The sequence below is a fragment of the Myotis myotis genome, unplaced genomic scaffold (genome assembly GCF_014108235.1).
Source record: "Myotis myotis isolate mMyoMyo1 unplaced genomic scaffold, mMyoMyo1.p scaffold_m19_p_5, whole genome shotgun sequence".
Taxonomy (NCBI): domain Eukaryota; kingdom Metazoa; phylum Chordata; class Mammalia; order Chiroptera; family Vespertilionidae; genus Myotis; species Myotis myotis.
This window is the reverse complement of record NW_023416357.1, coordinates 110,422,423-110,446,479: the sequence shown is the minus strand read 5'-3', so window position 1 is coordinate 110,446,479 and position 24,057 is coordinate 110,422,423. Positions and strand designations below refer to the sequence as shown.

Here is a 24,057-nt window from a genome sequence, read left to right as displayed (position 1 = left end):
AGGTCTCTTGAGCTTTCTGCCTGGTAAGCTGTGCTCTCCTCCACGGTTGCAGGATTCCAGAGCCGTCTGCTCAGGAGGAGGGTGGACCAAGAGATCCATAGAGAGACTTCCTGGAAGGACTTGGAAGGTGAGCATTGTTTCAGGGAATGGACTGATGGGGTCATGTCTCTTCATAGTACTAACCAGTCTGTAGAGGACAGAGCTATCCAGGAGCATGAACATCCTCAGGAAAACAATCTGCACTCCACAGGGTCCATGAAAGGGAGATCGGCCAGGTCTTAGCAAAGAAGCAGCACTGGGCAGAGGAGTAAGTGTCTTGTGTGGCAAAGGGAGAGTGTGGGGTGGCTGGAAGAAGGGCAGTCAAAGGAGAACGGGGATTGAGTGGTGGTCAAGGATGCAGGCCCTTCTGAGGAGGTGAGACCTGAAGAATGAGAAAGAGGCAGCCAAGGAAGGAGAGCAAGATAAGCAGGTTGGTCAGGAAATCTTCACTTCTGTTCTTTAGAGGATAAAAGAGGAGGCATAGTATGTGAGACCTTGAGCATTCTGGCTGCTGCTGGCCAGACCCACAGTGGGGAATGGGAAACCAGCCAGCTGGTGGGACTCCTGGCTTGATTCCTTAAAGCAAAGGTCATTAGACTTAAATTCCGCAAGCTCCCCCAGGTGCACATGTTAGAACTCAGAAGCCAGCCTACATGGCCTTGGAAGTACTGCCCCTGAAGCCCGTGTGGAAACAATGACAGAGTCATCATTTCTGAAGTGATGCTGTGTGTCAGGTGCTGTGTTCTAAGTTCAGTTGAAGGAAATAGATGAAACTTGTATTAGTCAGCATTTACTGTAGTAACAAATATCCAAACATCGCAAGAGCGTAGAACCACACATATTTTTCCCACGAGCCTTTGGGCAGGCTGTGGGTGTGCTGGGCTCAGCTCAGCCTACAGGTGTTATCATTCAGGGGCCCATGCTGAAGACAGAGCACCACCTGGGGCCTGCAACACGCATGAGAGAGGGCAGAAATGCAAGGGCTCCTGACCCACCACCACACAATCACATCCACTCACATCCATGGCCAAGGCAACATGAGGGGTACATACACTTCCCAGTGAAAATTGGTGGGGATATATAATCCCAATACAGGGAAGGAGCAAGTTGTGGGGAACAACAATCAGTCCACCACACCCCGTACTTTAAGCACTAAGGGGTTTACTGCCTGGAATCGAGTGTCCACAAAGCTGCCAGAAGTGCTAGAGAGGTAAGATCTGGCTGGGTGCTGTGCTTGTGGAGAATGGCATGCCTGACTGCGATGGACACTGAGTGCAATGCACTCATATCCACAGCAAATTCCTTCTGGAAGAAGCTGTAAGGGGCTTGAACTCCATGAGCAGCAGTGACGAGTGGAGTAGCTCTAGTAGGAAAGACTCACCTCTGTCACCTTTCCTGCACAGGTCTGGCCATGCACTGGCTGCAGAAACTCCAGGGGATCTGCATCCGAAGGAGGACGCAGATGGCCTGCCGCACTGTCCACATTCATACCAAGCAATGGGCATCGCTGCCGTGGGGCCACCAGGAAGTCCCCGCCAGGTTTAACTTCGCTAGTGATGTGATGGATTACTGGGCTGGCATGGAGAAGGTAACGGGTGGAGAAGAGACACAGAGATGGACAATTGGGCTGAGTTTAATAATTCATCCATACATTCAATACATAGTGAACACATTACGTGGCAGGTACTATGATGAGCTATGATGCTCATCTCCCATGAAGGCCGCATTTGGTGGGAGCAAGAGAGCATAGGCTTGGCAGAAAGAAGGGCCGAGGAGATTGGTGCAGGTGGGACAATCTGGTAAGTCCCTGGGCAACTGACACAGTTTGCCTATACATTCTGCACGTGCTCTGTTGTGACATCCCAGGGTGAGACAAGGACTAGTGGGCTGGGGTCAGAGAAGAGGCAGATTTGGATTTAATAAGAGAGAATCAGCACTGACCACAGACTGAGTCAGTCTTCCCAGAAAGTTGTGTGTTCCTGTCATCAGGAGTAAGTAAGCAGAATGGTCACCAGGCAGAGATTATTAAAAGGATTCTAGCATCGGCATCAGGGAAAGAGTGATGAGGAAATGCCTCTCTCCCTTCCCACCCTGGAATTCTGGACCTCCACCCCATCCATGGTGGATGCCGCCCTGCCTTCCCCTGAGGTTCTGTGCACCTTTCTGGAGGATGAAAAGACCCTCTTGGCTGGGATCTGGGAAGAAGTGGGCTTACATGAATGGCACTCGGAGGGAGCCACACTGTGATGTTGCCACGGGGTCCTGACATCAGCACCCAATCTTAGTGCAGAGATTGCACACGCTGGCCTCTGGGCTGAGCGTGGCCCGGGGTGCAGGGCACGCTTCACACAAAATTCGGTCAATACTTGAAATTCTAAAACTTTCTGACAAAAATGTATATTTCTGGCTTTTTTCTGAAAGTTATACCTCCTTGGAATAATGAGGAAGGTCTTTATTACCATGACTCAGAATCCTGAGTCTACAAAAGAAGTGATGTAATAAATTTACTACGCAGCCATCAAAACCTGCTCCACTGACAACATTTAAAAAATAAGCAACATTTAAAAAAACACTCTGGCCAGTGTTGCTCAGTGCTTAGATTGTCAACATGCGCCCGAAGGTCACAGGTTCAATTCCCAGGCAAGGGCACATGCCTGGACCAGGCCTGGGATGAAAATCACAGGTTCATCCCAGGCCTGGTCCAGGTGCGCAGGAGGCAACCAATCCCACATCAATGTCTCTCTCTTTCTCTCTCTCTCACTCTCCCTCCCTTTCACTCTCTAAAAATCAATGGAAAAAATATCCTCTGGTAAGGATTAACGGCAACAAAAAAATTAGTGGCAATCAGGGGGAAATATGCAACTCATATCAAAGCAAAAGAATTAATATTCCTAATACAAAAGAGACCCTAGAAATAAAGAATAAAAAGGCACATCCCAATATAAAAGTGGGTGAGGTATAACATGAGACAGTTCACATCTTATTTGTGGTAATATATAATGAATTCATGCTGTTATTTTTTAAAGCATACATGTATAAAATTTCTCAGTTTTAATTTCTAACATAATTTTTTTGTTTTACAAAATATTTTATTTTATTTAGTCCTAATGTTTTTTAAAGTGTATTTTTACTGATTTCAGAGAGGAAGGGAGAGGGAAAGAGAGATAGAAACATCAATGATGAGAGAGAATCACTGATCGGCTGCCTCCTGCATGACCCCTACAATGGGGATCAAGCCTGCAATCCAGGCATGTGCTCTGACTGGGAATCGAACTGTGACCTCCTGGTTCATAGGTCAATGCTCAACCACTGAGCTACTCTGGCCGGGCAGTGCTAATAATTTTTTTGCATTATAACTCCTGAATAATGGTTCTTTTGATTATAATTATGAGCAAAATTTTAATTATAAGGAAATAGGGATACTATTTAAATAATGGCCAGTTTTCCATAAGTATTGTGGTTTAGTCATGAATAATAATGGAAAATGTATTATTCACAGAGAGAAGGCATTCAAATAGTTCTTCATTACCAAATGAATGAAATAAGAATGTATGTTATGATAATATGAGTCGTATTTCCAGTATTTATCAGGCTGCATGGCTTCCCTTGGGCTTTGAGACTTGAAGGTGAGGATGGTGATGGGCATATGCATCTGTGTTAGCAATGTTGCTCATGGTTACAGCCTCTTCAGGTCACCTTCAGGCAAGTTTCTGACTTTAAAATTATAAACACAAACATAGAATGCTAAATCCCAATTACAGCAAAGCTTTTAGATTAAAAATATTTAAATAGGAAGATATTAAGAAAAACACAATCAAAATTCATTATCTACTAAAGGCCCAGTGCACAAAAATTTGTGCACTTGGGGGTGAGGGGGGGGTCCCTCAGCCCAGCCTGTGCCCTCTCACAGTCTGGGACCCCTCAGGGGATGACCACCTGCTGGCTTAGGCCCACTCCCCAGGGGATTGGGCCTAAGATGGCAATCAGATATCCCTCTGGCAACCCGGCAGCCCTCGGGGGATGTCCACTTGCCAGCGGGGAGCAGGCCTAAACTGCAGTCGGACATCCTTAGCGCTGCTGAGGAGGCAGGAGAGGCTCCACCACCACCACTGTACTGGCAGCCATCAGCCTGGATTGTGGCTGAGCAGAGCTCCTCCCATGTGAGAGCGCCCTGACCACCAGAGGGCAGCTCCTGCATTGAGCATCTGCCCTCTGGTGGTCAGTGTTTGTCATAGTGACCAGTCATTCCCAGTTGTTCTGCCCTTAGGGTCAGTTTGCATATTACCCGTTTACTATATAGGATAGAGGCCTGGTGCATGGGTGGGGGCCGGCTGGTTTGCCCTGAAGGGTGTCCCGGATCAGGGTGGGGGTCCCGCTTGGGTGCCTGGCCAGCCTGGATGAGGGGATGATGGCTGTTTGCAGCTGGTCACACCCCCTTCAGGGTGGGGGTCCCCACTGGGGTACCTGGCCAGTCTGGGTGAGGGGCTGAGGGCCGTTTTCAGGCTGGCGGGTGACTGAAGCTCCCAACCTCTCCTTTTTTTCTTTTTTTTTTATTCTGGGATTTATTTACCTTCTATGGCTGTCACTGGAACTGAGAGCCGGCTTTAGCTCTGAGGCTTGGCTCCAGCTGAGACCTCGGCTGCTGAAAGCAGGTATCTGGGTTTGTTTGGCTTCTATAATTGAAACATTGTTTCTTAGAGTGCAGCTCAGAGGCCGGCAGCGGCAAGTGGGGAACCTTGGCTTCCTCCATCACTGGAGCAAGCAAGCCTCCTGTTCGCTTCAGCTGCCTGGCTGCTGGCCGCAATCTTGGTTGGCAGTTAATTTGCATATCACCCTGATCAGCCAATGGGAAGCATGTCGGAGGTACGGTTAATTACCATGTTTGTCTATTATTAGATAGGATAATATAAAAGCATAATGTGCTAATTAGACCGGATGTCCTTCCGGACGATCTCCCGGATGAAGCTGGAGCTGTGAAGGACTACTCTTGCATGAATTTCATGCACAGGGCCTCTAGTTCTTTATGAATGAGAACTGGAACAGAGATACCAATCCAACTAGTGTATCATAATTGTCCTTTGAGAAGCAAAAACCATTTCACAGAAAATATTGTGAAAGGTCAGAGGGGCTACTTTCACTTTATGCTTTATGACTGTGTTTATCTCACTTTTCCTGTATTCACAACTGAACTGATATGCAATACTACTATTTTAAAAATTCTAATTGAAATATTGATAGATAGAATCCATAGAAATAAAAACTCTTTAAGGTTCTTAAAATACTTTTTAAGAGTGACTATGGGTCCTGAGATCAGAAAGCTTAGAAAGCTTTCCACCAGGACCTTCCCCAGGCTGTGTCCCAGTCCCCCACCAGCCCCCCACCAGCAAGCCTCCCCTTCCCTCAGGCCGGCAGGAGAGCCCCAGGCCCTGCCCTGTGGTGGGTGAGCGGCCGCGGGGAGGAGGTGCGCTGGGACTTCGGGCAGCTGCAGGAGCTCAGCCAGCGGACGGCCAATGTCCTCGCGGGAGCATGCGGCCTGCAGCGTGGGGACCGCGTGGCCATGGTGCTGCCCCGGGTGCCAGAGTGGTGGCTGGTGACACTGGGCTGCATGCGAGCAGGTGGGTAGTTGACCCCCTGGGCTGGCACTGGCTCTCTCGTGAAAGAAACTGATGGCAGAGAAATGCCACCATTCCTCCCAAAAGATGCCGCTGCACGCAGCATGCATCCCCCCTTTTGTTTAGGCAAACTATCTCCTAAGTGCCTGCTCGAGGTGGCTGGCAACAGGCGAGCCACACATGGTCTGTGCTCATGGGCCTTACGGATGTCCGGAGAAAGGCAGCATGAGCTATTCGCTGTTCACATCGTTACTTCACCACCATTTTGATAGGTGGCATGTGAATTTTCTAAGAACCTATTAAAAGTCTGGCTCACAGCCAGTCTTTGTAACTAAAGTTTCATTGGAGCACAGCCGTGATGTTATGTATTGTCCCTGCCTGAGCTGCACTGGCCTAAGGGCAGACTTGAGTCACTGGGACGGAGAGCGTCTGGTCCACAAGGCCTAACGCATTTACCATTGGCCCTTTGGCTCTCAGAGGGCCCTGAGCGGTCTGATCTGCAGCAGCCCCGGGTGGCTCAGTGGAGTGGTACTGAGGCCAGGAACTGCAGATGAGCTGAATCTGTCTATGTATGTGCGTGTCTATGTGTGTGTATCTGTGTCTATGTGTGTGTATCTGTGTCTATGTGTGTGTATGTCTGTGTATCTCTGTGTGTCTGTGTGTGTATCTGTGTGTCTGTGTGTGTCTGTGTGTGTCTGTATGAATGTGTATGTGTGTATGTGTATGTATGTGTCTGTGTGTGTGTGTGTATCTGTGTGTCTATGTGTGTCTGTATGAATGTGTCTGTGTGTATCTGTGTGTCTGTGTGTGTATCTGTGTGTCTGTGTATGTCTGTGTGTGTCTGTATGAATGTGTCTGTGTGTATGTGTGTGTATGTGTCTGTGTGTGTGTCTGTATGAATGTGTGTGTGTCTGTGTGTGTATGTTTGTCTGTGTAGGGGCTGAGAGCGGGGTTATTAGGCTTAGACTGTCAATGGTGTGACATTAGACCTCTTACAGCTCTGACAGCCCAGGGAAACCTGTGTTTAATTCACTCTGTGGCCCCTGGTCTGTCGTCATTGACATTCCCCATTGGTCGTCCCTTCCCCAAACTCCCCTCCACTGGACCCCACTGGCTGTTCCATCAGCTTCTGCAGGGAAGGAGACAGCCCCTTCCCGTTCTCTCTAAGCACCTGACTCTTCCAGGCCTCGTCTTCATGCCCGGGACCATCCAGATGACGGCCAGGGACATCCTCTACAGGCTGCAGGTGTCCAGGGCCAGGGCCATCGTGGCAGGGGAGGACGTGGCCCAGGCAGTGGACACTGTGGCACCCGACTGCCCGTCTCTGAAGACGAAGCTACTGGTGTCTACAAAAGGCCGGGATGGGTGGCTGGACTTCAAGACGCTCCTGCAGTGAGTAGCCGCATGTCCTTCCCTGGCTCCCATCACCAGTGGGCTCTGAACCAGGCACTCAGGTGCAAGTGCTTCCCCGGGGCAGGTCGGGAGCAGCGTGGAGGACTGACAAGGGGAGGCTCACGCCAGCGTCACTCAGGGGTAAGCGGGCCTTCTGAGAGCACATGATGCTGCTCAGGGTTCTCACGGAAGGACCAGCAGCACCAAGCTCCACCGGGAGAGCATTGCCCGGTGGGGACACTAGCCACTCACCCTCTGGGCTGCACACACGTGCATGCAGAGTAGCTCCGGGTTCCAGCCAGGGGGCAACAGCGAGCCCCTGGCCCACACCAGAAACAGCACTAAGTGGGTGGAAACTCACCCAGCCTGTTCAAGGGAAGGAGTCAGGGGTACGCCAGGAGCGTCTGAGGTCACACACAAGCGATGACTGACACACTGGTTTCTGGCCCCCCCCAGCCCCTCACCCCTCACCCCCCCATCCTCAGCCAGGCCTGCAGCCACGCAGCACTGGCGGGGCAGCCCGCTCCCCTGAAATCCCTCCCCAGAGACACGGAGCCCAGGAAACCCTGGAGGACGGGAGCTTTTTCTTTCTGCTGACCTGTGTTTAAGAGAGCTGCCAGGGGACAAGACAGCGAGACCAGCTCTGGGAGGCTCGAGGTCAGGACCCTGGAGGAGAGGTCTAGGGGTGCGCATGCTTCGAGGGACTAGCTGGCATCCCCTCTTTACCTGGTGTCATGTCAGAGATCCCGACAGCAAGTAGATGCGCATTTACTGAGTGCTTGCTAAGCAAGCAGCCGTTTCGTTTGTGTCGCAATAACTTCCTCCGTGACTATGAGACCCACTGATACCATTGCACTGACAAGGAAAGTGAGCCCAGGGAGTCCAATCAGTCCCGTCACAGCTCACAAATGTCAGCCCTGCGTGGCGCCCGCCCAAGGCTGGATGGCTCGGACTCACCTGACCGCCCCACCGAAGCCTCCCTCCGGGCCGCCACTGGCCCTGCAGCAGGGGCGGGTGGGGACAGCGCCACCGGGACCCCTGGTGCGGCAGCTCTGAGAGGGCGACCTGTCTCTGCAGAGAGGCGTCCCCCACTCACCACTGCGTGGAGACAGGAGGCCAGGAAGCGGCGGCCATCTACTTCACCAGCGGGAGCACCGGGCTCCCCAAGATGGCAGAGCACTCCCACGCCAGCCTGGGCGTCAAAGCCAAGATGGACGCTGGGTAAGCAGATCCCCTCGCTACAGGGCAGACCTAGAGACTCGTCTGAGTCAGGCCCAGGGCTCGTGGGCGGCTACCCCCTGGTGCTTCTGAGAAAGGCAGGGAGCGGGCAGGAGTGCGCCTGGCTTGCACCCGGCAGACACCGGCCGCTCATAGCAGGGAGCTCAAGGCCTCCTCCGGCCTTGGCACCACGAGCTGCTAGTCTGACTGATTAGCACACAAGCATGCCACGCTCAGCCAGGGGGCTGCATGCCGCGTCTGAAGTTTGACCTGCTTGGCATGCCATGCGTTCCCCCAGACTGACCCACGCCTCCTCCTGTGAGGCGCTGGCGACTTGCTTTCGTGCTACCCACACTCCAAAGGGGCACCTGTGTCAGCAGCAAACTTTCAGAAGCCATCGTCGGATTAACTCGGTGAAAGGAGGTCTCAGCTGTCAGCACTGAGAACGCCCTCCACTCTTCCTCAGCCCTGTCAGTGAGTCGGAGAACACGGGGCCAGGTGGCCCGGCAGCTCTAACAGACCTTCAGGGCCTTTCACAGGAGGCGCTGCTCACCGGCCCCATCATGACCAGACCTGGAAAAATCGTTTCTGCAAGAAACTAAAAAACCTAAATGTTCCACCTGTGAGTCTGTGATACCAGAAAACTAAATTATTTAACAGCAATAATTTAGTAGAAGAGCCATAGTAAAATACAGTTTCTAAAATAGGGAAGCTAACTCACTTAAATGTATCTAAGATATTAATTCTCACCCCACCCCCCAAATTTGTTCCGGATAGACTGTGATCCAGTTTTCTTACGGCATTGAAAGTAGAAGCCACCTTCAGGCAGGGACACGCACCATGGTCTCCCACCACCGGAAGCTCTCCATGTCCAGGCTAAATCGTTCCTGCTTTACGACAGGCCTAAAGCCTTTTATTCTGGCCACACAAGAGAAAGGAAGCAGGCATAGGCCATTGTGATGCTTCAAGGAAACAGAACCAAAGGTCTGCTCAGCTGAGCTGGAGCTCAGCAAGGCTCCTTGCTGGAATGATCAGCTGGGGATGTTTTGTGAGGAAGCACGGTAAACATGTCCTGGTGGCTGCTACAGGTCAAAGCCACACTGCATTCTGGGGATAACATGAGAATGAGACCCAGTTACCTGTTAAGTGATGTCAGCTGGGATCACACCTTCCAAATACTCTCTCCTTCAGGAAACAGAACATGTAGACAGAACAACTCTCTTTCCTCTATCAGTTTCAGCTTCCACACACTCCTACCAAGCATGCCACCACACTCAGCACACACACACCTGAGCGCACACACCTGCCCCTGCCCGCCATGTGCACGCTCCTGCTCCATTCCCCAGTGTGCATGTCGTATATGCACATGTGTTTCCTCTCTTCCCTCAGCCTGTGGACAGACCTGCAAGCCTCGGACCTGATCTGGACCATAACAGACACGGCCTGGATACTAAATATCCTGTGCTCGTTTCTGGAACCCTGGACGTCGGGAGCATGCGTATTTATCCATCTCCTGCCGAAGTTTGACCCACTGGCCATCCTACAGGTGAGAGAGGCCCACTGCACACCACGCGGCGGTCAGCCCAAGGTTTGCACACTCCGATTGACTGCAGTTTCTTTCAGCTCATCTAGTCTGCTAACCCTCGCCCTATGGATGAACATTGTTCAGTACACAAGATGGAGAGGGCCCCGGCCTCCCAGGGCTCGTGGGCCAGGGAAGGAGAGAAACCTGCATATAGTACAAAGAGCATATTCAGGCAATAGGCATGGGTCACTGGCTCACTCAACACGTGTTAACTGGTGCCAAGCATCTGATAGATAGTGGTGAACCACACATAGGGAGGGGTGGGCTGTGGAGGTGACGTGATGTGTGTGTGTGTGTGTGTGTGTGTGTGTGTGTGTGTGTGTGGAGTACAGCACAGACTACAGGTAAAATGCACGGAGTGCAGCTATGTTAAGGGCACAGCTGGCAAACAACTGACCTGTGTCACACCACGCACCAGCTTGGGCTGCTATAACAAGCACCCTGGGGCGGGACTTACCCCCAGACATCGCCCTCTCACGGGCCGAGGCTGACAGCCTGGGCCAGGGGCCAAGTCCTTTGGGTGCACAGACAACCCCCTTGCTGGGTCCCCTGTGAAGAGAGTGAGTCTGACCCCACCACAGGGCCTGCCCTCAGGACCTCCTCCGAACCTAATTACCTCCCAAAGGCCCAACACCTTCCCAGGGGGCTAGGGCTTCAACACGTGAACTGGGGGGGCACAGCATTCAGTCTATGACAGGCACCCCTGTCACTGCCGCCTTTTCAAGACGTAAGACATTCCCATTACGGCAGGGAGTGCCCCGCCGCCACGCCACGCCACGGCCACGCTCCATCGGCTCCTCAGCCTCCTGACCTCCACTCCAGGGTAGCCTGCTTCTCTGTGATCTTCATAGAGTGGAGCCACCCAGTGTGTGATCTCTTGTGTTTGGCTTCTTCCACTCAACACTGTGACTACTCGTGACTGCTCGCCCCCGGCTGCTCGGTGGAGACGTTTGTCCTCTCCGGCTGCTGTGGCGTATTCCGCTCTGTGTCCAGTCATGATTTCTTCTCCATCCCACTGTGGATGGACATTAGGGTCATTGCCAGTTTGGGACTGGAGGAGTTTTGAAGAATAAATAGGAGTTTTCCCACCGAACTTGACAGGGCAGCCATTAGATAAAGTCTGCAAACAGCCTGGCCCAGTGCGCAAGGCGGTGGGAGGCTCACTTTGCTTGCACAGGCGCACCCGGTGCTGGACTCGGCGTGAGGAGGACTGGGCCATGCACCTCCTGTGCCGCCGGGTCTCTGGGGGAGTCCAGGGCCCACCCGGACTTCTGTTTGGCCGGCAACTGCTCAGGCTTGGTCTGGATTCTCAGGAGATTCTATTCAAATGATTTTGTCATTTTCTGATATAAACAAATTGTTACTCTGCCTCCTTCCAAAAATGCTTTGATATGACTTCTATTAAGTGGAGCAAATAGTTTTTTCTAAAAACCTATTAGGAAAATATAGATTGGAGTTTGGGGTGGGGAAACCAACAGGAGTAAAGAGAAGTGCAGCAAGTAAGTAGGTAATTACATACTGAGCTTCCTGTAGGGCAAGGCAATAAGGGAGATGGGATGTTTCCATAGCTTTTACCAGTTCATCAGGAGTGTTTGGGGGATGCCCTGGCTGGTGTGGCTCAGTTGGTTATAACATCGTCCCATGCACTGAAGGGTCGCGGGTCCGATTCCCAGTCAGGGCACATACCCAGGTTGCAGATTCGATCTCTGGTTGGAGTGCCAATCCATGTTTCTCTCTGACCTCGATGTTTCCCCCTCTCTCCATCTCCCCCTTTCTCTCTCTAGAATCAATGGAAAATATATCCTTGGGTGAGGTTTTAAAACAAAAAGAGTACTTGGAGGAAATAATTGCATGATTCACTGATGTTAATCGTTTTTTCTATATATTTTTGCCTAAGTCGTTTTCTATAAGCTCTGTGCAGACAAAGGTGGTGTTACATAGCAGTTAGGCATACTGGCAGCAAATGCTGGTTCCACTCCTGGCTGCTTGTGTGACCTTGGGCACGTCACTTCGTCCTCTGAGTCACAGCTTTCTCTTCTGACTGGGGGTGATCATGCAGAGGCCGTGAGGCTATTGTGAGAAGAGAAGGAGCTGGCACAAGGTCTAGCAAGTGTTCAGTGCCAGCTAAATTTTAGCAGCACTTCTGAAGTGCCGATAAGGCACTTTCCCACCTGAATTAATCTGTCGTGAAGCTGGTCCGGAGGCTAGGCACTGAACCAAGAGCACACCGCCACTTTGCCACAGTGGCCGCCTCCTTCCCTGGGAGGCTGGGGTTTGCATAACCTGAAGGTGTGGCTATGAGGACAGTCATCACATCGGCAGGAGTAGGCAGCTCGATTTGACAAAAATGCCACAAAATAACCCTGGGCCTTTCCCTCCCATGATAGGTGCTCATTTCTCTGTTATGCTGGGCTTGAGGGGACATGAGAATTGGGGCTCATTGGACCTGAAACAGACACAACAAATAAGCTAGGATTTAAAGGCAGACCCCGCCATGCCAGCGCCCAGGCTCAGAACCACCGTGTGTTCTGGCCGGCTGGGCACCCGACCTGGGGGCGGCGTCTCACCTGGCTCTCCTCCTGCAGGTGCTGTCCAGCTACCCCATCAACAACATGGTAGGGGCCCCCATAGTCTACCGAATGCTGGTGCAGCAGGACCTGTCCAGGTGATGGGCTCGGGTGGTCAGGACCTCCCCCTCCCCACGCTCACCTACTGACCCACGGAGTCTGTGGGGGACACTCACCTCTCTCCTCAGTTACAAGTTCCCACACCTGCAGAGCTGCTTCAGCGGTGGCGAGGCCCTCCTCCCGGGCACGCTGGCGAGTTGGCGGGCGCAGACAGGACTGGACATCCGCGAGTTCTATGGCCAGACGGAGACGGTAGGCCCGGGAGGGGACGTGGGGGGTCGGGCCAGGAGCTGGCCCCCTGGGCCGATTCCACTTTGACAATAAGAATGTGAGCCATGTTCCTCATGTGCTGTCCCATCAGTATTCATGGAGCACTCCCTGTGGGTTGGCCCTGAGAACACAGCAGAGATACTGCAGGCTGAGTGGGGGGAGGGGGGGTTGCACTCGTGGGGGCAGGGGACTAATAGATGTGACAGGGCGGCCACAGAGGTTCTGTGGAGAGGAGTAGGATGAGTGCGGCAGCGGAGGTGGCATGGAGGCCAGCAAGCCCTCTGAGTGGGGCTGTCTCAGCAGAGCCCTGGCTTCTGGAATGTGCCAGGCACAGGCTGCTCAGGCAGAAGGGGAACCACCAAGAGCCCCACTCCACCTGCCAGGTCTCCTGGGACCCGGGGCCGTGGGCCGGGACTCACTGTGCTGCTTATGAAAGCCGTCTGGGCGCTTCCTCTCCTTCCCCAGCGCCTCTGCTTGGCCTCTCAGCACTTCTCCCTCCTCCTCACCACCACTACCCTCCACCCTCCTGGGGAGAACCCCTGGGGGACTGGCAGCGCTGTGGGCAGAGGTTTGCAGTGTGGGGAGGACAGCGCAGCCACAGGGTCGGCCTTTCAGAGGGAGCCTGGCTAGGCCCGCGTCTCTGTGGGAGTGTATTTCAAGGCTGGCCTCTTAGGGGAGGTCATTTAATTCCATTTGGCTTTAAAGGACTTTGGGTGCCTGTGGTCCCTTAGGAAAGTATGGATCCCTGTAAAAAGATCATAATGTGGTTGGTAGTTCCTCCGTACTGGGAGTAGTCAATGGATTGCTTTCCAAACAATTAGGGGTTTCAGGGAAGGCCAGAAAGCAGGGGAGGGGAGAGAGCAGGGGAGGGGGGAGAGCAGAAGAGGGGAGGGGACAGGGGAGGGGAGAGAGCAGGAGAGGGGAGGGAGCAGGGGAGGGGAGAGAGCAGGAGAGGGGAGGGAGCAGGGGAGGGGAGAGAGCAGGAGAAGGGGGAGAGCAAGGGAGGGGCAGAAGGGAGCCACCGAATGTGAATCATCTTCCTACCATGTCAGGACTGCTCTGCTGAGGGTCCTTTTCCTTTCTTTTCTTTTTTGCTGGGACCTATGACCCTCCTGACGTTTGCCCATCTGTCTGCTGCTTCCCACAGGGACTCACCTGCAGAGTTTCCAAGACAATGAAAGTCAAGCCCGGCTGCCTGGGAACAGCGATTCCCCATTATGACGTGCAGGTGAGTTGGGGCCTCTCAAGATGGGCGATGGGGGAAACAGGCTTTTCCAGTAACTTACGTATTGCATTCTGCATGGAGGAAAAGTAATGAAAAGTAAATGTGTTTTAATACTATGGAGGAGGAAGGAAGGAAAGGAGAGGGAGAGTTTAATATTCTTATCATGCACGAAAAAACACTTTGAATAGCTAGCGGTTAGCTGGCCAGTTAGTTATATAAATACTAGAGGCCCAGTGCACGAATTCATGCATGGTGGGGTCCCTTGGCCTGGCCAATGACCAGGGCCAATAGGGGCCATCTCGTCCAGTCCCACAGGAGGGACAGCGGGAGGTTGGCCAGCCAGGGGAGGTAGGCTGTGGGAGCACACTAACCACCAGGGGGCAGCTCCTGCATTGAGCATCTTCCCCCCGGTGATCAGTGCATGTCATAGCTAATGGCCAGTCATTCCATCATCTGGTCGTCCAGTCATAACAGTTCCTTAGGCATATATATATATATATATATATATATATATATATATATATTAGAGGCCCGGTGCACAAAAATTTGTGCACTCAGGGGTCGGGGGCCCCAGCCCAGCCTGTGCCCTCTCACAGTCTGGGACCCCTCAGGGGATGACCACCTGCTGGCTTAGGCCCACTCCCCAGGGGATTGGGCCTAAGATGGCAATCAGACATCCCTCTGGCAACCCGGCAGCCCTCCGGGGATGTCCACTTGCCAGCGGGGAGCAGACCTAAGCTGCAGTCGGACATCCCTAGTGCTGCTGAGGAGGCAGGAGAGGCTCCCACCACCACCACTGTACTGGCAGCCATCAGCCTGGCTTGTGGTTGAGCAGAGCTCCCCATGTGAGAGCGCCCTGACCACCAGAGGGCAGCTCCTGCATTGAGCATCGGCCCCCTGGTGGTCAGTGTGTGTCATAGTGACCAGTCATTCCCAGTTGTTCTGCCCTTAGGGTCAGTTTGCATATTACCCGTTTACTATATAGGATAGAGGCCTGGTGCATGGGTGGGGGCCGGCTGGTTTGCCCTGAAGGGTGTCCCGGATCAGGGTGGGGGTCCCGCTTGGGTACCTGGCCAGCCTGGATGATGGGCTGATGGCTGTTGCAGCTGGTCACATCCCCTTCAGGGTGGGGGTCACCACTGGGGTGCCTGGCCAGTCTGGGTGAGGGGCTGAGGGCTGTTTTCAGGCTTGTGGGCGACTGAAGCTCCCAGCCTCTCCTTTTTTCTTTTTTCTTTTTATTCTGGGATTTATTTACCTTCTATAGCTGTCACTGGAGCTGAGAGCCAGCTCCAGCTCTGAAGCTGTTGCCGGCTGAAAGCAGGTACCTGGGTTTGTTTAGATTCTATAATTGAAACTCTGTTGCCATCACTGGCCACTCTAAGCTCTGAGGCCGCGCTGGCTGAAAGCAGGTTTCTGGAGTTTGTTTAGCTTCTATAATTGCAACATTGTTGCATCCGGAGCTCAGAGCTGGGCTGCGGCAGGTGGGGAACCTTGGCTTCCTCCATCACTGGAGCAAGCAAGCCTCATGTTCACTTCAGCTGCCTGGCTGCCGGCCGCCATCTTGGCTGGCAGTTAATTTGCATATCTCACTGATTAGCCAATGGGAAGGGTAGCGAAGTTATGGTTAATTACCATGTTTCTCTATTATTAGATAGGATATATAGATATACATTTTTAAAACAAAAAATAGGAGTGATTTTGACACTTACTGTTCCTGCTGAGCCATCTTGGTGTCCACCTTCTTGGTTCATGCTGCTGACGCGCCAGGGTTTGTAGTGACTCCACCGCGGAGGAGAGCATGGCCCCCACTGTGCGCTGTCTGCTGGTCAGGAGATGATTCCAAATGGTTCACTGGTACAAACAGCATACAGTCAGTGTGCTGCAGCTGAAATTGTGCTCCTGTCTCTATCATTTCTTCAGGCTACATTCCAAGCAATGGAACTCGAGTATGTGTGTCCGTGGCTCCGTGCAGGGCCCTGCAGGTCTGGAGTATAACAGCGTGTGCTCTATTCCGGGCCACTCCCCTGTGAGCTCTTTTTCTCAGTGCCCCCTGCACTCTGATACAGTCCTGTGACATCAGCAGTTGAAGGCACTGAGACATCGAGCTTAAGTAGCTCAAAGACAACGGGTTAGGTAGCAGGGTCGGAATTTGTGTTTTGATCTGTCTGGTGCCCAAGTTCATGGGCCTTGAAGACAATGGGCGGCTGCTATGCCTCCTGAGCTCCTACAGCCAGACACGTCCCAAGCTCCTCTGGCCCAGGCTCTATGGGGGCTTCACCTAAACCATGCCAGGAAGACGGGTTCAAGACCTGAGCTCCAAGCACATGGCTTCCCTGGGTTCCGGGTCCGTGTGTTCAGCCACCACTAGAGCCGGAGGGCCTCCGTGTGCCCAGTCGGCTCTCCTGGTTGCTGCCCAGGCACCCTGTCCCACGGCTCCTTCTCCTGATCTGCTTCCTCCTGCAGGTCATCGATGACCAGGGCCACATCCTGCCGCCTGGGGTGGAGGGAGACTTGGGCATCAGGGTCAAACCCAACAGGCCCATAGGCATCTTCTCGGGCTACGTGGTAATGAACTCAGGCTCCTCCCCTCTGTCCCTGGTGGGAATAGGGACTCTGAGAGGGATGAGGGGAGGGTCCCCAAGTTACAGACTTCCCAAGAGGCATTGACAAGGAGTAGCCAGGGTCTAAGAAGGGTGCTTTGCCAAGAGAGAAGGTGGCCCTCACCCTGCCATCCTTAGCTGAACACTAAGACCTCATCTGAAAATTGTCTTTATTTGGATGCCCCTTTACATGCACAAGAACTGCTCCTGGCAGAAAGCTTGCTGCCCGGAAGCATATGCGGTAGCATTCTCCCCAGGGCAGCTCTACGTCCAAGGCTCACCCCCACGCCCCACCATTGATCCTCTTCACAGCCGTGTGAGCCACATCACACTGGGACTTCGCCACAGAGCTGAGCGTCTCTGTCTTCAGACCTTGGAACATTAGAAACAGGTGATCCTCCAGTCCAGCTGCCTTGCTTTAGAGGCAAGGATGGTGAGACCAGATATGACAAGGCTCATGCAAGCCCACCACTGCTGAAAAATGGGCAAGGAAGGCCTCAAATATTAAACCAAATAATACATTCAGTCATAACAGTGGCTGCCACTTACTGTGTGCTTGCTACATGATACACACAATCCTAAAGCACTTCGTAGACATTATACTCGTTTAATCTTCCTGATGCCCTTATGAGGTATTTGGAGCCAAATTGCTTGAGTTCAAAGCCCTACTCCACTATTTGCTGTGTGAGAAAGTGACTGACCTCTCATGCCTCAGTTTCCAAACCTGTAAACTGTGTATTGTAATACCTCATAGCATGACTATGGTTCTCAAAAGGCATCAGTGTTTGTGGAGCACTTAGAACAGTGCTATGTGAGCGTGTGCAGAAGAAAAGAATTGCCGGAGATCCACATTGTCACCCCCATGATCCAGATGAGGAGACATGGGCCTTGGAGAGGAGGCCAGCAGGGCTGAAGGCGGCTGGAGAGAGCCAAGCTGGGGTCAGATCTGGCTTCCGGTCTCCGCTCTGCCATCTGCAATGGCTATTGGGCTTTGGGTATGCCTCTTGATTACTCTGGTCTTCAATACCCGTATTTTCCAAATGGAGATGGGAGCCTATGAGCTCCCCATGCCATCTGTGAACCCAATGACTGACTGTCCAATCCGGAGCCCACACGCCTACATGTAAACAAAACACCAAGATGCACTAACAAGGGGTGAACCCCAAGCCTTCTCCCTGTTCAAGAACACCTGCCTCAGCTGAACAGAGGGGTCCAGCTGGTATATTTCTAGAACTTTCAGATCTAACAAAGTAGCCATGAAAGCGTCCCATCAACCTTGGCACCCTTAAATGGTGTCATGAAATGGAGCAGGAGCCAGTTAGGCTGACCCTGAAGGGAAGGTGGGCCCCTGCAGGGGAAATGCCCTGGGCACGGGGGCCTGGCTGCATTGATGTTACCCTTAGACTCAAGCGGGGGTAGGGGACAACGCTGGGGGAGTAACTAAAACGAAGGGGGAGACCAGCTCCACGGGGCTGGGGTTGACAGGCTCAGGGCAGCCTGCCAGGCACAGTTGTTCAAGTTGTAAAACGCACAACCTGCACAGCTGTTCATGGCAGTCCCGGCCGGGGGCAGAGGGTGTGGGCTTTGCAGGCACAGTGACTGTCTTTCTGTGGCCCCAGGACAATCCTGAGAAGACAGCAGCCAACATTCGAGGGGACTTTTGGCTCATGGGAGATCGGGCCATCAAGGATCAAGACGGATATTTCCAGTTCATGGGGCGGGCAGATGACATCATTAACTCCAGCGGGTGAGCTGGGTTCTGGGCTGAGAAGTGTAATCTGGGTCCTATTTTTGATGATTCTAGACCTTGGGCCTGGCCTAGAGGTGGTGCCCAGTCTTCTCTGACAGGTGGGTTCTTCTCCAGGCACCGGATTGGACCTGGAGAGGTGGAGAATGCACTCATGGAGCACCCTGCTGTGGTGGAGACGGCTGTCATCAGTAGCCCAGACCCCATCCGAGGAGAGGTGATGGGGAGCAGCAGGCTAGGGGTGCAGATTTGGGAAACAAGGGTATAAAGTGTGATGGTTAAGAGCATGTACTCTGGCAACTGGACAGCCTGAGCCAAAATCTTGGCCCTCCTGCTTACTAGCTGTGTGACCTGGGACAAGTTGCTTACCCTCTCTGAGCCTCAGTTTTCCATATGTAAGATGAGGGGTTGTTTGATGAGTAAATGTGTTAATATTTATAAGGTGCTTGGAATAAGATCTATCACATAGCAAGCATCTCAGAAGGTCACTATTGTTGGCACTTGAATCAGAACTGATCCCTGACCAGAACAGAGGAGGGATTTGAGCCAAGAGATGGAGCCCCTGAGCCATGGATTTTGCAGTGAGAATATGGGGAAGATGGAAGACCCTGTAATAATGTGGGGTTCTAGAAAAAGGTCCAGATGGAGTCCACGGGAGCTTGGGGGGTGGGGGGGAGGTTAAGGTGCAGAGGTGTGGGTCAATGTCCCGGACATCTCTGCAGGGTGCAAGCTGACACTGTCATATCTCTGGCAGGTATGGGACATATCACCATGGAAACCATAGCAGCCACTAGGCAAATGGGGCCCAAAGAGGATCCTCTACTGAGAAAACTCTGTGCCAAGCATAGAGCGAAGCCAGGCTGTATATGATGTCATTGTAGTTCCCATGAATTAAGGAAGGCAATCGGATCTCCATTTCATAACTGTGCAAGCTGTAGCGGGAGGGTTGAACAGATCCTCTGGGTCTGTGGTCCACAGCCCTTATTGTCTTCTCTTCACTTACACCTAGCTTCTCCCTGTCTCGCTATTGCCACTGGGGTATGAGGTGAGCCAGGTCTCAACCTGCCGTCCTAACTGCCCACCCAATAAGCCATTTGAGAGAGAATTGGACTGTTGGCCATTATTACCCCCAGTTTCTCCCTTTTCTTGGCCACAAATACCTGGAGGTACAATGGAGAGGACATAAGGTCGGTGGCTGTGGAGGAAGTCCTAACACTGACTGTGTTGTATCCCAGGAGGTGACGATGCGCTCTGACCCCTCCTCTCTTTCCCTCGTCCTTGCTGCAGGTGGTGAAGGCCTTTGTGGTCCTGGCGCCAGAGTTTCTGTCCCATGACCCGGAGCAGCTCACCAGGGAGCTGCAGCAGCACGTGAAGTCGGTGACCGCCCCATACAAGTACCCAAGGAAGGTGAGGGCCCTGGCGCCCCCAGCGTGAAGGAGTGGCGGCCTCCTCTCCTGTTTCCCTTCTCTGGCTGTGGACCAGGGCTCTTATTTCAAAGTTCTGCCTGACTATGACCAAGAAAGTCCCCCCAGAACAATCCGGAGACTATTATAGATCCTGAAAGGTAGCTCAGCACTGAGCTCACCCTGATTGAAAACCAGATGCTCCCATAACAAGTTCTCACCCATATCCGGCCCACATTCCCACTCTCTGCACCAAGGTCTTGCTATATTACTCAGGATTCTCTGGGCTGCAAGCAACAGAAATCCAACTTGAAGTTCATTTCTCACACAACTGGTAAGGCCAGGGGGGGTGAGTCCTTAGTCACAGCTGGAACAGGCAGGCCAATGGGGGTCAGGGATGCCTCTTGCCCTGGACTCTCCTTTCGGTATTGGCTTCATTCCTTGAAGTGCTCTCCAGCAGCTCCAAACACTCTTTCAGCAGCTTTGCAAATCCCAGTAGAAAAAGAGCATCCTTGTCCCCAAACGACGAGCAAGTCTTCAAGTTGATTCTCATTGGAACAGTTCGGGTCACGTGTCCATTCTTAAAACAATCCCTGTAACCAGGGGATGAACGCTGTGATTGGCCAGTTATGGGTCATGCGGTCACCCCTGGAGGGAATGCAGGAAGATGGGAGGAAGGGCTGCCCTACACCAGGACATGGACCAAGTGAGGGAGGGGTGGCTCCCATGGGTAAATGGAAGAGCTGTTATCAGAAAGGGCAAAAAGCATACAATCTACTATAGTATAGTTTTCAGCTGTTTTTACTGTGGGGCAGGGAACTAAGGCATAGAGGTGAACACGGAAGAGAGGCCCAGTTTTTGGAGTTGGGCACAAGGTAGGACTTTGTCCCAGGGAAGGATTTAATTTTTCTTCTTTTGAGTCTGGGGTAGAAGGTGAGAGCGGCCACATGAAGCCCCTCAGATTCTATGTAACCCAGGTGCTCACTCACAACTTGTCCACACAAGCTGTCCCTGGCGGGTTTCTGAGAGGCAGACTCAGAAGGAGACTAACATGGCAGAGGTTTGTGAGGGAGTCTTTGGGGTGAACTCTTGGGGAAGGGAGGGGAATGGATTGACTGAAGGTAAAGTTGCACTGTGTTGGAGCTTAGTGGGGGCCTCAGCCAGCCCCATGGGGAGTCTTGATGCTAAGACACCCTCTCAATTTCCTGAGCAGCAGCTGGGGAAGGGCCTTTACAGCCCCTGTAGGTCAGGCATGGATGCAGGCTGCCCTGGAGGGTGGGGCCCCAGGGCAGGGCCTGGGGGTGAGGCCAGGGGCGGGACCCTGGGAGGGACAACTCTCCTGAGCTGCTGTGCTCTGCAAGGGGCCTGGCAATGGGAAAGTGAGTCTTTCATTCCTGCAGGGACCTGGGCAGCACATCAGAGGCCACCACACAGACTTGCATTCACCTCCATCACTCACTCAGCAATCTCTCTGTGCCTCACTTTTCCTATCTGTGAAGTGGGGATTATGGTGTCACCCCTTCACAGGTTGTTAAAAAGAACAGTTAATGTTTATAAGGTACCTTAGCAAGAATTTAATAAGTATTTTAAAAGCGACTAGAAATCTGACCACAACAAGCATATTATGGATTTCTACTTGTAGCTGAATATCTCTGAGGACCCAGTGGAGAGGGTCCTGTCACACAGGGTAACAGTTTATCCCATAGATGTGTCTCCTTTTACATCTCCCTTAAGAATGCCCTGGTCGCGGTTGTTCCCACACTCTTCCTCCTCCCAGCAACCACCCCGTTCTGATCCCTTCCTCATGATGTGCAGCATCGCTTTCTTCTTAGCATTAAACTGAACCTCCTGTGGTTCCCTTCTGCTCTCCACTAGCACCCAACGACCAAATAGTAATGTTTTAGGTCATACTGTCTTTGTGGGAACTACTCAGCTCTGCCCTGCAGTGAGAAAGCAGCCAGCCTCAACTGTAAATGAACACATATAGCTGTTGTTTCAATAAAACTTTATTTACAAAAACAGGAGAAGGGCTGGATTTTGCCCACAGGCTATCGTTTGCCAAACCCCTGCTTTATCCGACTGTGATTTTAACAAATTCTTTCCTTTGCAAAGTTAGCCTTGCCTCACAGCAAGTCAGCTGGTGAGAAGATTCCTGTTCCATACCAGTATCCCTCTTATTATTACTTTCCTTAAACCCAAAACCATCTGACTTCTAGACCAGCGCTCTGGCAAGCTGAGCCCTACAGCCAGAAGCCTCGGTGAATTCTCTTCCTTGCTCACACCTTAGGATTCAGGAATATTAGAGATGGAAGGGTCCTGAACAGCAAGCATTCCTTCCCACGGGTCAGAAAGTGAAGGTGGAGAGGTTTTTGAGTTCTGCTGAGGACACACCAACAGAAAAGGATGGAAATGAAATTGAAAACCAGGCTTCCTGACTCTTAGTTGCCCACTGTCTCTAGTCCAGATTCAGACCCATGGCTGACATCTTGGGTGTTGCCCCTGCCAAGAACGCAGCCTGCATTTTATCTCACAACAACGCCACAAGGTTGTGGTGATTCTCCAGGTGACTCGGTAGGAAAAATAAGTCTCAGAAAAGCCTAGTTCAAAGCCAGGTAGATGTTGGGGGCGAGACTGGAACACAGTCTGATGTCAGAGCTCAGGTGTCTGACTCCTGTGCCCTGTACTGCTCTCCCTGCCCCACAGTATGTCAGAGACCAGTCGGCTCACTCCTATGTCCTGTTCTAGTCACTTTCTTCTTGTCCCAGAGCACTTTCTGAACCTCCCTGTTGCACCTTCTTATGTCCTGGGAGTTTTCCAAACTCAGTAGTCACTCACCTGGAGCCTCCCAGCCCCAGGAGCTTCCCCTTACCTACAGTAATTCCTCAAAAAAATTCAACCTTGTGGAGTCATGGATGGCCAACCCTGGACTGATCTGTCCCAACAGGTGGAGTTTGTCTTGGACCTACCCAAAACGATCTCTGGGAAAATCCAGCGGACGAAGCTTCGAGAGCAGGAGTGGAAGAGGTCTGGGCCAGCCAGGGCCCCATGACGCCTGCAGGGGTTTCTTCGGGCCCTGCCCTTGTCCCTTCATTCCCTTTGGGCCATCTGCCTTCCTCAGGAGATGTGAGATTCTTTACAACAAGACATCTCAGTTTTGTCTCCCTGATTGTGAGCTCAAAATCTTCCATGTTGGGGCAGGGGGAGAGGAGAAGACATATGTAATACTTTCAACAATAAAGAATTTAAATTTTTTTAAAAAGAGGAGCAAAAAGAAGAAGAAGAAAGGGAGGGTGGGGATGAGGGTAAGGAAAGGAGAGGGAACAGAGAAAAAGGAAAGAAACATGAGAGAGAGACTCAAACAGCAACTGAGAAAGAAAGAAAAAGGAGGGAAGGAAGTTGGCATGGAGGGAGGGAGGGAAGATAGAAAGAATTAGAGGGAGAGACAAAAAGAGAACAAAGGAGGAAAGAAGGAAAAGAAAAGAAGATCAACAAAAACAGAAATTGATAACGAAAAATGATGGAAGACAGAAGGATGAGAGAGAGGGAGGAGAGGGGAGTATTATTACTCCCGTAGATGAACAGACAGACAGACAGTAACCGAGTCAAGCAGAAAACTAGATTTTAGGAAGGAAATAGAATGCCATGGTTCCCCGTCTCCCCCTGAACAGGACCTTCATACAGGCTCAGGAACCCAACCTTTGGGGGAAATCTATGACCTACTCAAAGTGCAGATTCCGCCCCTCCTCTCTCCACCCACGGCTTGTGTGAAGCAAGCCATAATGCTCACCAGAACATTTCACAAAGATCGGTTTACTATGACTACAATGAAATCACCAACCCCTGTCTTTTTCAGGATGAGATCAAGCTAGATCACCACATTCTCTGTGGCCTTCTCTTGTAAAAGCCTTTAGACACCCCAGAAACCCCCAGAAGCACGAAGTAATGTTTGCCAAGTCTCTGTGCATAACTTCCCTGGACAATCATGAGCTCCAGAGGGGCCCCAGGCTGACCAGGGCATGTGTTTGTGGCATGAGGTGTCCGGGCTTGTTGCTGTTATTCAGAGAGAGAAGGTGCAACGAACCTGGAGAAGGGCGGTCACTCACTTCCGCCCAATATTGCTTCAACATCAGATTCCGGTTGTGCAGAATCAGGGTGGCCCTTATATCACATGGTAGAGCTTGCACTTCATCTGGAGCATCATGAACTTGGTGCACTAAGCATTTCTAAATAAGTGCCTGGTAGTGAGTAGTGAGTACATTAAGGGGGAATTTGAAAAATGCTTAGAAGAATTCCTTCTTCTTGAAGCTTGGTGACTTAGTGATTAAGGAAGGTGGAGGGG

General features: G+C 52.1%; 1 protein-coding gene across 1 annotated transcript; it reads left to right on the top strand.

Annotated features, from left to right (window-relative positions):
* The first annotated feature begins 7 nt into the window (after nt 1-7).
* Nucleotides 8-22,977, top strand: ACSM2B (acyl-CoA synthetase medium chain family member 2B). The gene is made up of 14 exons (XM_036310460.1): nt 8-127; nt 1,443-1,627; nt 5,444-5,654; nt 6,836-7,043; nt 8,121-8,264; nt 9,651-9,807; nt 12,432-12,511; nt 12,602-12,725; nt 13,891-13,971; nt 16,432-16,533; nt 18,188-18,315; nt 18,433-18,532; nt 19,603-19,722; nt 22,663-22,977. The coding sequence occupies exons 2-14, from the start codon at nt 1,451-1,453 to the stop codon at nt 22,765-22,767; spliced, it is 1,737 nt and encodes a 578-aa protein (XP_036166353.1). The 5' UTR covers nt 8-127; nt 1,443-1,450; the 3' UTR covers nt 22,768-22,977.
* Nucleotides 22,978-24,057: the final 1,080 nt, after the last annotated feature.

Coding starts and splice junctions, on each gene's coding strand:
- ACSM2B (XM_036310460.1), top strand. CDS start 1,451: ATGCACTGGCTGCAGAAACTCCAGGGGATCTGCATCCGAAGGAGGACG. Junction 5,655..6,835: donor ACTGGGCTGCATGCGAGCAG/GTGGGTAGTTGA, acceptor TGACTCTTCCAG/GCCTCGTCTTCATGCCCGGG. Junction 12,512..12,601: donor GTGCAGCAGGACCTGTCCAG/GTGATGGGCTCG, acceptor CTCTCTCCTCAG/TTACAAGTTCCCACACCTGC.